General features: G+C 37.0%; 1 protein-coding gene across 9 annotated transcripts in view; it reads right to left on the bottom strand.

The window, feature by feature from the left end:
* Window positions 1-13,879, bottom strand: part of brp (ELKS/RAB6-interacting/CAST family member bruchpilot) — a 414,951-nt gene that overhangs the window by 60,098 nt on the left and 340,974 nt on the right. For all 9 annotated transcript variants that reach the window (XM_073956928.1, XM_073956930.1, XM_073956931.1 and 6 more), the window contains 4 exons: window positions 12,331-12,420; window positions 5,648-5,893; window positions 4,981-5,469; window positions 4,352-4,384 (listed from right to left, as the gene is read on the bottom strand). In XM_073956928.1, coding sequence (XP_073813029.1) covers window positions 4,352-4,384; window positions 4,981-5,469; window positions 5,648-5,893; window positions 12,331-12,420 — 858 coding nt within the window. The remainder of the gene's footprint in view (window positions 1-4,351; window positions 4,385-4,980; window positions 5,470-5,647; window positions 5,894-12,330; window positions 12,421-13,879) is intronic.

Below are 13,879 nucleotides of genomic sequence, written 5' to 3'. Positions count from 1 at the left end.
TGTGGAAATAATTTATTAAAGTGCTATTGTTTTGAAATGTTCGTTTTTGTTTTTGGTTCTTTGGAATGCTTTTTATGTAATTGTCTAGAATAACAAACGAAATTGGACGACGTCTATAAGCCAACAAAACAAGTGGAAACTAAAATACAATTCGGTGATGAATAGTTAATGAGGTGCTCTATAATTTGAAGTTAGTAAAAAAACATGGAACTATTTGTGCTATTGCTGGTTTCACTTTTGCTAGAGGGCGTGAGGTTGGGGTGGGTGGGTTTTAGAATGTAATGGTTTTTAGATTGGCTTAGGTTTGGACAACTGCAATTTCGTAAAGAGTCGCAATTGAAATAAAATCTACAACGGCTAACAACACACAGTGCTACATCGAAAGGAGGACACGACGTTGGTGGATAAAGTATCTACATCGGTGGATAAAATGTCTACTTTTGTTAATAAATTAACCACATCGATGGATAAACTATCCACATTGGTGAATAAAATATCCACGTTGGTGGATAAATTATCCACGTCGGTGAATAAAGTAACTACTTTTGTGGATAAACTATCCACGTTGGTATATAAATTATCCACGTTGGTGGATAAATTATCAACATTAGTGGATACATTATCCACGTTGGTGGATAAACTTTCCACGTTGGCGGATAAACTAGTGGATAAATTATTTACGCCGGTGCATAAATTAACCACGTTTGTGGATAAATTATCCACGTTTATATAAATTATCCACGTTGGTGGATAAATTATCAACATTGGTGTATAAATTATCAACGTTTGTGAATAAATGATCCACGTTGGTGGATAAATTATCTACGTTGGTGGATAAACTATCTACGTTGGTGAATAAATTATCCACGTTGGTGGATAAATTATCCACGTCGGTGGATAAATTATCCACGTCGGTGAATACATTATCCACGTAGGTGAATAAAATATCCGCGTTGGTGAATAAATTATCCACGTTGGTGGATAAACTATCCACGTTGGTGAATAAAGTATCCACGTTGGTGAATAAAGTATCCACGTTGGTGGATAAATTATCAACATTGGTGTATAAATTATCAACGTTTGTGGATAAATTATCCACGTTGGTGGATAAATTATCTACGTTGGTGGATGAACTATCTACGTTGATGGATAAATTATCCACGTTGGTGGATAAACTATCCACGTTGGTGACTAAAGTATCCACGTTGGGGGAAAAAATTTACACATTCGTGGAATAATTATCCATGTTGGTGGATAAATTGAACACGTTGGTGGATAAATTAACCACGTTGGTGGATAAATTATCTACGTTGATGGATAAATTATCCACGTTGGTGGATATATTAACCACTTTGGTGGATATATTAACCACTTTGGTGGATATATTAACTACTTTTGTGGATAAAGTATCCACGTTGGTCGATAAAATATACACATTCGTGGAATAATTATCCACGTTGGTGGATAAATTGAACACGTTGGTGGATAAATTAACCACGTTGGTGGATAAATTATTTACGTTGATGAATAAATTATTCACGTTGGTGGATATATTAACCACTTTGGTGGATATATTAACTACTTTTGTGGATAATGTATCCACGTTGGTGAAATATATTATCCACGTTGGTGGATAAATTATCCACATTGGTGGATAAATTACCCACGTTGGTGGATAAACTATCCACGTTGGCGACTAAAGCATCCACGTTGGGGGATAAATTATCCACGTCGGTGGATAAATAAATTAACCATAAATTATCCACGTCGGTGAATAAAATATCCGCGTTGGTGAATAAATTATCCAAGTTGGTGGATAAACTATCCACGTTGGGGGATAAATTATCCACGTCGGTGGATAAATAAATTAACCATAAATTATCCACGTCGGTGAATAAAATATCCGCGTTGGTGGATAAATTATCCACGTTGGTGGATAAACTATCCACGTTGGTGACTAAAGTATCCACGTTGGGGGATAAATTATCCACGTCGGTGGATAAATAAATTAACCATGAATTATCCACGTCGGTGAATAAAATATCCGCGTTGGTGAATAAATTATCCAAGTTGGTGGATAAACACTATCCACGTTGGGGGATAAATTATCCACGTTGGTGGATAAATAAATTAACCATAAATTATCCACGTCGGTGAATAAAATATCCGCGTTGGTGGATAAATTATCCACGTTGGTGGATAAATTATCCTCGTCGTCGGATATAATAACTATTGTTGTGGATAAAGTATCCATGTTGGTCGATAAATTACCCACGTTGGTGGATAAACTATCCACGTTGGTGACTAAAGTATCCACGTTGGGGGATAAATTATCCACGTCGGTGGATAAATAAATTAACCATAAATTATCCACGTCGGTGAATAAAATATCCGCGTTGGTGAATAAATTATCCTCGTTGGTGGATAAACTATCCACGTTGGTGAATAAAGTATGCACGTTGGTGAATAAAGTATCCACGTTGGTGGATAAAGTATCCACGTTGGTGGATAAATTATCAACGTTTGTGGATAAATTATCCACCTCCGTGGATAAATTATCTACTTTTTTGGATAAATTATCCACGTCGTTGGATAAATTAACTGCTTTTGTGCATAAATTATCCACGTTTATATATAAATTATCCACGTTGGTGAATAAATTATCCACGTTGGTGGATAAATTATCCACGTCGGTGAATAAATTAACCATGTTGGTGGCTAAATTAAACACATTGGTGGATAAATTAACCACGATGGTGGATAAATTATCTACGTTGATGGATAAATTATCCACGTTGGTGGATAAATTATCCACGTTGGTGGATAAATTATCCACGTTGGTGGATATATCCACTTTGGTGGATATATTAACTACTTTTGTGGATAAAGTATCCACGTTGGTGAAATAAATTATCCACGTTGGTGGATAAATTATCCACGTTGGTGGATAAACTATCCACGTTGGTGAATACAGTATCCACGTTGAAGGATAAATTATCTAAGTTAGTAGATAAATTAGCCACGTTGGTGAATAAAGTATCAATTTTGGTGTATAAATTATCCACTTTGTTGAATAAAGTATCCACGTTGGTGAATAAAGTATCCACGTCGGTGGATAAATTATCCACATTGGTGGAATTATTATCCACGTTGGTGGATTAATTATCCGCGTTGGTGATAAAGTATCCATGTCGGTTGATAAATTATCCATGTTGGTGGGAAAAGTGTCCACGTTGGTGGATATATTATCCACGTTGATGGATTAATTATCCGCGTTGGTGATAAAGTATCCATGTCGGTTAATAAATTATCCTCGTTGGTGGGAAAAGTGTCCACGTCGGTGGATAAACTATCCACGTTTGTGAATAAAATATCCGCGTTGGTGGATATGTTAACTACTTTTGTGTTGGTGATAAAGTAGCCACGTTAGTTGATGAATTATCCATATTGGTGGGAAAAGTGTACACGTTGGTGGATAAATTATATAATTTGATGACGAATAAATTTTCCACGTTGGTGGATACACTAATCACGTTGGTGGGTAAATTATCCACGTTGGTGGATAAATTATCCACTTAGGTGGATTATGTATCAACTGTGGTGTATAAATTATCCACCATGGTGGATAAAGTATCCACGTTGGTAAATAAAGTATCCACGTTGGTGGATAAATTATCCACGTCGGTGGATAACGCATCTACGCTGGTGGATAAATTATCTGAATTAGCGTCAAATTTTCCACGTTGGTGAATAAATTATACCCGTTTTTGGATAAATTATCTAGGGTGGTAGATTATTATCCACGTTAGTGCAAAATTTTACACGTTGCTAGATAGATTATGTCCGTTGGTTGATAGGTTATCTCCGTTGGTAGATAAATTATTCACGTTGGCGGATAAATTATCTCTTGATAAATTATCCACTTCGTTGGATAATCTTTGTTTTGTCATAACCTCACTTATATATTTGCCGTTTTTAACTGGATAACCTAAAACTTTTGCACTGTGTAAATTGTTAGCCGAAGCACTTTAGATGGGAACATATAATTTAAAATCAGGTTAGTTGGTTCCTAATAAGCGAGGATGGGGACGGATGGATAACACTTTCCCGTTTAAAATGTGGGTTAGTTACAGAGAAACGTAAATCAACTACAATTATAAAATTCCCTGCTGGCAAAATTAGTGTTAGTATTGGCAAATTGTTTATTTAACAACAATAAAATTAACTATTTCATTTTGTTAGAACTTCAAATAAAAGATAAATTAAAAAAAGAAAAACAGCTTAACTGTTATACAATTTAATAGATATATACGACAATATATGGTTTATTAATGTCAAAATTAAGGCTTACTTTATGTAGTGTGGTTTGTTCTTCTAGCTGCATCTAAGAGTTTGTTTATTTTGGTTTAAATATTTTGGTATTGGTTGTGGTGGTGGTAGTGGTGGAACGGTGGTAATTATTGGTATTGGTTGGTTGATTGGTTGGTTGTATTTAAGAGGAGTAGAGTAGTATTATTAAGTAGTAGATATAGTTGTTGGTTGGTTTTTTTTGACGATGTTGATGATAAAGGTAGTAGTAGGAGTAGTAGTAGTAGATATTCATTATATATGTTGGAGTAAATAGAATATTTTTTGATGTAAAAAAACAATAAAAAAAGGAAAATAAGTTTGTATAAGTATAGAACAATTTAACATTTAGAGATATGTATAAGATATTTTGTAGTATGTTCTATAGATACAATATATAGATATGTATATAGTAGTAGATATGTATAGAGTTTCTTATGTATTCACAACACATTTAACATTTATATTTAGGATAAGGAATTTTTGTTTGTTTTCTTTTTTGTTTTTGAAAGGATAGGAGATATTTATGTTGAACATTAACTACATTTCTCTCACACATAGAGAGTGAGAGATATAGATAAAGATAGAGAGAGAAATATACAACACACATAACAAATAATAATTCTCTTATACCTGAGATCTTTCCAAATCATGTTTAAGGCGTTCATTTTCCAATTCCAAACGGGCTATGCGCTGTTTCGTGGTCTCCCAATCGGCATTGCTGCGGCCCATTTCACAGGTAGCCTTTTCCAGTTCCGCCTTCGATTTGCCTAGTTCACTTTGTGATGCCTCCAGTTTGATTTCCAAACGTTCACGTTCGGTGACCGCACGCTCCAAACGGGTGTTCAGTTTTTCCACTTCACTTTCGAGAGCCCTCAATTTGATTTTGTAGTCGGCAATTTCACGCTCATGCAGTTCACGTTCTTCTTGCTTTTCATGTTCGGCACGATCTCGCTGTTCTCGCAGTTGAGCCATTTGCTTTTCTTTGTCGCCAATGGCCTCTTCGAGACTTGTGAGAGCGCCCTCAGAACTGCTGTGATGAGCTTGCATTGCCGACAAACGTGCCCGGGCCATATCCACCTGATTATCTTTCTCCTTGAGTAAATCTTCCAAATTTTCAATCTACACAAAAATGGTTGTTAAGACAAAAATCATTGAGCAGGAGGTGGTGGTGGTGGGGTGGGTATTCCAAAAAAAAAAGAAATTAGAAATAAAATGCAAAAAATTTGATTAGGTTGGATTGTGGTTCTCTAAAACGTTACTACTTTGGAATGAATGTTAGGCAAACAACAAAAAACACCTTTCTCTGCAGCACACATATTTTACGATCCTTGATTTCCATGTGATCCTTCAGCTCCGTCAATTCGCTGGTCAAACGGTTGCGTTCTTGTACCGTTTGTAGTGTGCCCTGCGTTTTCTTCTCCAACAGGCGATTCTTCTCCTCCAGGCGGGCTCGCAGCTCTTCAACATCAGCCTGCAGCATATTGTAGTGTTCCTCCTTGGCACATAGTGACTCCTTTAACACCGCAATATGCCGTTGGTAGTCCTGTGATGAGAAATTGAGTTTTTGTAAAAAATGTTTTAAGTGTTTTTGTGTTTTTGCTATAAGGATCTCAAGAGCTCTACGTTGCTTTGGAATGCTGTTCTACAATTATTTACATTCGAGGAATGGGAGATTGGAGGGTCTCTAAGTTTATATTTGGAAATTGTTTAAAATTTATTAAATAAAAGAAGTAAATGTAAGACTTTAGAGTGTCCTAAACACATAACAAAATAATTCATACATATTATGAATTGTGTTGGGGAAGTGTTGTCAATGTTCAGATTCATGCATATTATGAACGCAGTTCCTAAACCGAAATATACTGTTCTTCGGTTTTCAAATCAGAAACCGTGAATTTTTTAAAAATAATTTAAACACAAATATTGGTTACTTCGGCACAGTGTATCTTTTCAATAGTGGATGAAGTGGGGGAAATCTTCTCAATATCGACTTAGAACTAGTTCAACATTGAAGACGCCTGACATCATTACCACCATGTCGTAATGTCATAATTCTAAGAAGGAAGATTTTTATTTGAATTGTCGAGATATTTAGGTAATACCGACTTATCGTAACTGATTGTATCTGAATCGGAAATTATCTGGCGCATTCTATAAACCTCGGCCGACTTTCGATGATGATTCTCAGGTGTAAATCCCATTATTTTGACCCTAATAATTATTGTGCAAAATGTTGTATTGAATTCTGATATAAGATTCTGAAATTATTAATCGGGACTGCAATTGGAATTCATTACTTCCTTCCATTCTTACCAAGCTTACAAACCTCATAAAAAAGAGTTACAATGGGCCACTAAAAACTTGGCCCATATAAATAAGCCTAGCTGGATACTCTTCTATCGCAGTGCAGACCATAACATTTAAGTACTTCTATGAGTTTCTTCGGACAACTTGTCCAATGCTAGTTAACAGCACCAGATAAAGATAGATGATATTGCATCAAACTCCTTTGAAAATCATCGATAAGTGAAGGAGGTCCAGCAGCAATTATCTGGTTTTGGTTTCTCTTGGTCCAAAATCTGCAATCTGGACTAGCTTCGTCTATCAAGAATCAGGAGACATGTGAGTGGGGTTTCCCGGACAATTATACAAATGCAGTGTCGTGTGGCCCCAATCTACATACATGCCATATGTTGGGTATCGTGCCACAAATTCGGGTCTAATGGGAATTTTGGCGTGTAACGTGACAAATGCCACCTAAGTTACAACAACACCCACGGTCTGATACCTACATACAATGACCATGGTCTGCTCATACGGTCGTAGCAGCAGCAGTGCATCAACATGCATTCAAAAACGCATCCATTTGCTTCAGTCGCGCAGTAGAGTCATTTGCTCACGGAGAGTGATGCGGAATAATTCGCAATCACTTTGTACTAGCCGAGCATTTAATATTTTCGTTTTTGCTGTTGAAGTTAGCTTGCTACTGCTGGGGGGTTGCTATCCACCAAGGCATTCCTGGGTGGCGTGTTGCGTTACAAATTTTGGAAGGGACTACCCATTATGGCTGTCCCACACAGAGACTTCGGTTTCCTGTTCCACTCAGAGACTTTGGTTTTCTGAAGAGGTTCCGACTTTCCGTCCGACACGGATGCACAATGAAGTTTGGACTTCCCGCCCCACACAGAACCTTCGGCTTCCCATCCGATACAGTAACATAGAGAATTAGTAATATTTAGTAGTTTGTACGAGGTCGTAGCGGTAGTGTTAGCTAGTATTACAAACATCATATCCAATTGTCGGCAACCGAGTTCCTGAACTGATCAATCAACATCATCATAAAACCCGATTGTCAATCAACACGTTCACCACCGAATCGTATCCTCAACCAGCTTCGTCGTTCCTGATCATTATAAAATCCGATCGTCAACAACTCTCGTTATCAAACAACGTCGTCATTACCGATCTTCGTCAACCATCGTCGTACCGAACTATTTTGGCCGAGTTGCCGAACATCCGCGAATCGTCGTCACCCGACGCATAGAATCGGTACAGTTCCCAATTACCTATAAATCGTCAGCAAGCATTTAAGCCGGTCGGCATCTGTCCTATCAGCATTCCCACCTCTGAAGAAGGAACAGAGTAATAAACAGCTGTTTCATGATATACAAGCCTAGTTTGGAGGTTCGCTGATCTAGAGGTTCGCGCTTGTATCTTTGTTCCTCCTTCTTTATATTATTCGTCTCCTCATGAAGATGCTCCGCTTTTTTATCTGAACCCCAAGTGCTGCCGTCTAGGAACTTGAAAACATTGTTCCTACAACTCAGATTGTCGCAGATAGCTGTGGCATGCGCCGACGACATAAACATGCTGTCGAATGTGACCCCTAGAATCTTCGGATAGTTTGTGGTCGGATTTCTGCTACCAGCGAAGTGTGTGGAACAGAGTGGCGGTAAGTTTAGTGGCGAATATTTAATATTCCTCGCCTGGAAAAAGGTGGCAAGATCAGTCAAATAGGAGTTCAGCCTTTCACAAATGACATCGGGGAAGGTATCTAACAATAATATGGTACTATCATCCGTATACGTTACGATCTCAAAGCCGTCTGGAGGGGGCGGAATAGATGAGATACAGAGGTTAAACAGGGAAGTCCTGTTTCACTCTACGGCGCTTGGACTTCCTGCTCCTGAATTTTACGTACGACACATATAATTGATTTCCAACGTTTCAAACTTCTCCGGAGGATAGTCTGCTCGATGTCCTCAAACAGCGTGGAGTGTTTGACAGTGTCAAATGTTTTTGACAAGTCAAGCGCCACCATCACATCACATCTATCATACGGTTTGCTCTGATTTAGGGATACGTAAAGTCGATTTGGGTTAACCGATTACTCGATAATTAGTTGTAAAATGTCTGAAAACTGCATAATCTATTATTCTTAATCGACTTTTGAAAAACAGAGTCGACTATTATTCGTAGTCTATTGTTAGTGGTAGTTGACCATTAATCGTAGTTGAACATTAATCGCAATCGGCTATTAGTCGTAGTTGACTATTGAAAACGGAAACGATCGATTATAACCTGATGGCGGTTTCTAATTAAAATTCGAAAGTAGACTATTGGGACATTCTTAAAAAATCGATTAACCGAAAACCGAGTTTCAAGTTTTAGACGAAAACCGACCAATCGAAAATCCGATAATTACATTTCACTACGTATCCCTAATCTGATTGAGTCCTCGACTGATAGTGTGGGTATGGCGTGCAGCGCTATTGTCTTGCTGTGCTGCTTACGGAACCCATGCTGTTGATCGGCAACTAGGCAGCTATTTCTACACCTCTGGGGAATATTAAAGGCTTAAGAGTCTCTGCTACGGGTGACAAAAACGAAATCGGCCTGTATGATTCACCTTAGACTTCGGGAACGATATGGGTGGCTAGCGCCTGGTTGAGAACTTTAGTGAGATACTCGAGTCTGGTCTCAACCAGCTTTTTCAGCATTACCATGGATATTCCATCTTCCTTCTTTCGAGGGTTCGAGAGTGACTTAACCGTTGCCCACTATTCACTTATTCCGGCTCCAATGTTCTAACTCCTTAGATGACTTAGCCACTTGTTCTGTAGATGATCACCGTCAAACCTCTTAACTTCCAGTGTCAGCTCCCTGACTCTGCGGTCACTGGGGTTGGTACGGCGAAGCTCATCAAGCTCATTTGCTAATCCCGGCGCCTCGCAGTGATTATGTCTCGGAACGTCCTTTCCGCTACCCGAACATCAGAAGGATTGGGCAGTTCTCTGAAGCGGTGATTGGTGAACTCTCTGAAACTCGACCAATCAGCTTTCCTACGACTGAAGAATTTGCGGCGTTCAGAGGTGATGAAATCGGGTGGTCTGCTAATGGAGACAATTATGGGGAAATGGTCTGATACAAGAGAAATGACGGGTTGCCAGGTAACGTCGTTTGTCAGACCAGGTGACACGATGGTTATGTCTGACGAACTGTGACATTCTCCTCTAATGCTTGTAGGGACATCCTCATTGACCGTGCAAAACGTAGAGCTATCAATCTGCTCAGCCAGCACTCTCTGGTCGTTTCTGAGGACCGAATGCCACAACTAATGATGAGTATTAAAATGTCCCAAGACCGTTTGTGACCTTTCAAAAGCGGACTAATGTTGGGTCTATAACCTGGAGTACAGCTATTTATGGGCGAGATGTATATGTTCAGCAACTCTACCTCTGCGGTTCCACACCTGAATGTTACCCCCATACTTGCCATGTATGGGTCATTGGAGCCAGGCTCAAGCGATCTTACTGAAATTTGACATTTGAAGTTCCCAGTGGCCAAGAAATATCTCCACTAAAAAGATAGGTCAACGTTTTGGTATAGCCTCCATATAATGGTACCTCCTGATTTAAGGTAGTTTGAGGAAGCTCCAACTTGGCACTTGGATCGGATATAACGGTACCTCCCAATTTTAAGTATTTTTAGGCTTTTAGCTACATTTTCTGACCGAATTATATGAAATTTGACATCTGAGGTTCCCAATGACCAGGAAACTTCTGCACTAAAATTTACCAAGATAGGTCCACGTTTTGGTGTGGCCCCTATAGAACGGTACCTCCCGATTTAAGGTATTTTGGGGATTTTATCTAAATTTTTTGACGGAGTTAGCTGAAATTTGACATTTGAGGTTCCCAATGCCCAAAAACTTCTCTACTTAAATTTGCCAAAATAGGTCCACGTTTGGGTGTAGACCCTATAGAACGGTACCTCCCGATTTAAGGTATTTTGGAGTTTTAGCTAAATTTTTTGACCGAACTAGCTGTAATTTGACATTTGAGGATTTCAGCAGTCACGAAACTTCTCCACCAAAAATTGTTAAAATACGTCCATGTTTTGGTATAAGCCCCATACCACGGTACCTTCCGATTTAAGTTATTTTGGGAATTTTATGTAAAATTGTTGACCGAACTACCTGTAATTTGACATTTGAGGTTCTCGGTGGTCCCGAAACTTCTCCACCAAAAATCGTCAACATAGGTCCATGTTTTGGTATAGACCCCATATAACGGTACCTCCCGATTTTCGGTATTTTGAGAATTGTATGTAAATGTTTTGACCGAACTTCCTGTAATTTAAGGTATGTTTTGGGGATTTTAGCAAAATTTTTTGACCGAACTAGCTGAAATTTAACATTTGAGGATTTGAGCACTCACAAAACTTCCCCACCAAAAATCGTCAACATATAGTCCCCATATATCGATTCCTCCCGATTTTAGGTATTTTGAAGATTATAGCTACAATTTGTTGACCAAACTAGCAGTAATTTGACATTTGAGGTTCCCAGTGGTCCAGAAACTTCTGCACAAAAAATCGTCAATATAGGTCCATGTTTTGGTATAGCCCCCATATTACTGTAACTTCCGATTTTCGGTGTTTTGAGGGTTTTAGCTACAATTTGTGACCGAATTAGCTGTAATTTGACATTTGAGGTTTTCAGTGATCCCCATACTTCTCCAACAAAAATCGTCAACATAGATCCATGTTTTGGTATAGTCCCCATATTTCGATTCCTCCCGATTTTAGGTATTTTGAGAATCTTATGTACATTTTTTGGCCGAACTTCCTGTAATTTGACATTTGAGGTTCCCAGTGGTCCAGAAACTTCTGCACAAAAAAATCGTCAATATAGCTCCATGTTTTGGTATAGCCCCCATATTGCGGTACCTTCCGATTTTCGGTATTTTGAGGGTTTTAGCCACAATTTGTGACCGAATTAGCTGTAATTTGTTATTTGTTGTTTTGAGGATTTTAGCTACAATTCTTATCCGAACTAGCTGTAATTTAGCACGTGAGCTTCTCAGTGATCCCGAAACTTCTCCATCAAAAATCGTCAATATAGGTCCACGTTTTGGTATAGCCACCATATAACGGTATATCCCGACTTAAAGTATTTTGGGGCTTTTGAGGTTTTTAGCGATCACGAAACTTCTCCTCCAAAAATCGTTAACATAGTTCCTTGTTTCGGTATATCCCCCTTATAAAGGTACCAACATATTGAACAGATTTTTAAATAAAAATTTTTTTTGCCAACTTTAGGCATTTGGGGTATCCATGGTCGAACAATTTTTGCACCTAACAGGAAACTAATTATTTCATTTTAGTTCAGCATGTTTTATGGTGGAGGAGATTTTGAAGATCTTTTATACACGAAAAAATAAAAATAAAAAAAGGAAGTTTTAGAGTTCTTTATAGGTGTTATGGACATGAATACGTTGTTTTCATAAGTTATTTTAATGTCCAATTGCTTTAGGAAGCCACTGTGAGTTGTACATTTATTTTTTTATTATTTTTTAATTTTAAACAATTTCCAAATAACTACAATTAATAATGCTAAGGCGGTCACTAAATACTGTTATTAATAATTTTATTAATTTTTATTATTAATTTACAAACATTTGTTAATTTTTCGTTTACCTGATGTTGTTCTTCCAATGTTTTCATTTTGGCCGCCATAGCCAAAATTTCTTGATCCCTCCTCTGTATTTCAAGACGGAATTCGTCCAACTGTTAAAATTGTTTGGTTTCGTTTTAGGGTAGAAAAATACATCAAAAAGATGTAGTTAAAGAAAAATAAAAATAGAAAAAAGAAGAGAAATGAATTTTACAAGAGTTACAAAAAATTGTTGTTGTTTCATTGGTTAGTAGAAAAAAAAAAACAATAGACGACATTACACAGAGATGTCATGAGAATTTTTTTTAGGTGATTATCAATGTGAAGAAGAAATTCATGTTGATGAAGTGAAAAAATCGAACGATCGATAAATGTACGAAATGGCCAGTCGTAAAGTTGATGCTTGGTCTTAATGTGTTTGTTTGTAAATTGTAAGTCCTTTTGGTCATGATGCAGGAAAACAAAATGGCCCACAAATTTTGGTAACATTTTCTACAAATGCCATTCGGATGTCAGTAATTTGTTAGTATGTCCGTTTGTCCGTCCGTCCGGTCATTTGTCTATAGTTCGCTTGGTCGTTTACAGGTTTTTGGTTGTTTGCATTCTCTGTTTTTTTTTGTTGGCACTAAGTTTTTTTCTTTGTTATTTTGTTACCCTCTTTCCGTTGTTGATTTATATCACAAGAAAATTCTAAACATAAAAACGGGCAACTTAAAGTGATGAAGAAAAATACCACAGCTGTTAAATTACTTTGCCAAAAAATACTAAACGTTGCTAAAAGTTAATGATGGTTGGTGGGTGGTTTGTTTTTTTAAGTATATTTAGTTTTTATTTTTTTTTTTTCTTCTTTGCTTTTATCGTTTATTTATTTATGGAAATTTGTTGTTAATAATACTTTTTTTCTAGTTTAATATTTTTTATATCAAATATTCGTTTTGTTCTTTTTTTCTATCTCGACAAATACAATAGTTGAGTTGAAAGTTTTGTTTGTTGTTGTTATTATTTGTATTGGTTTAGCTTGAAAATACATTTTTCCTTTTTTTTGTTTTTGTAAATTATTAGAAAAAGGAATACAAACACAGTTAGGTTGCTTGAGATATATAACTTATGCGATAAATGCAAAACTCTTTCGTTTTTTTTTGTTTGGTTTGGTTTTTTTTTTGAGGTTATGTATGATATAATAATCTAACTGCTAGAATATGCTTTTGCTTATTTTCATAATATTTGCTAAGTTATTATGTATGTATGTTGTTGGTATGTATGTATATATGTATGGGTTTGGGGTATATAGAGATTATGAAATATGTATAAGTTTGTTTGAAGCATTTACACAAAATTGTTTAAAGGCAAGCCCAAATTGATAAAACTTTTTTTAAAAATTATTTCAAAGTTTTTAGGAGGTCCCTAGGATGACAATCTTCTATAGGAGGTCTTGTTGTCACCAAGATCCGTTTTTTTCTTTTCCAGTTTAACAAGGAGCAAAAATGGACCAGAAATGTTAGGGCAACATATCAGTATCTATAAACTCCACAGGAACGAGGTGATACCTATAGGTAACAATAAAATATTTAT

Source organism: Musca autumnalis, unplaced genomic scaffold (genome assembly GCF_047663935.1).
Source record: "Musca autumnalis isolate F117 unplaced genomic scaffold, ASM4766393v1 scaffold_5, whole genome shotgun sequence".
Classification (NCBI taxonomy): Eukaryota; Metazoa; Arthropoda; class Insecta; order Diptera; family Muscidae; genus Musca; species Musca autumnalis.
Note: the sequence above shows the minus strand (reverse complement) of the source record. Positions and strands in the feature narration are given on the sequence as shown.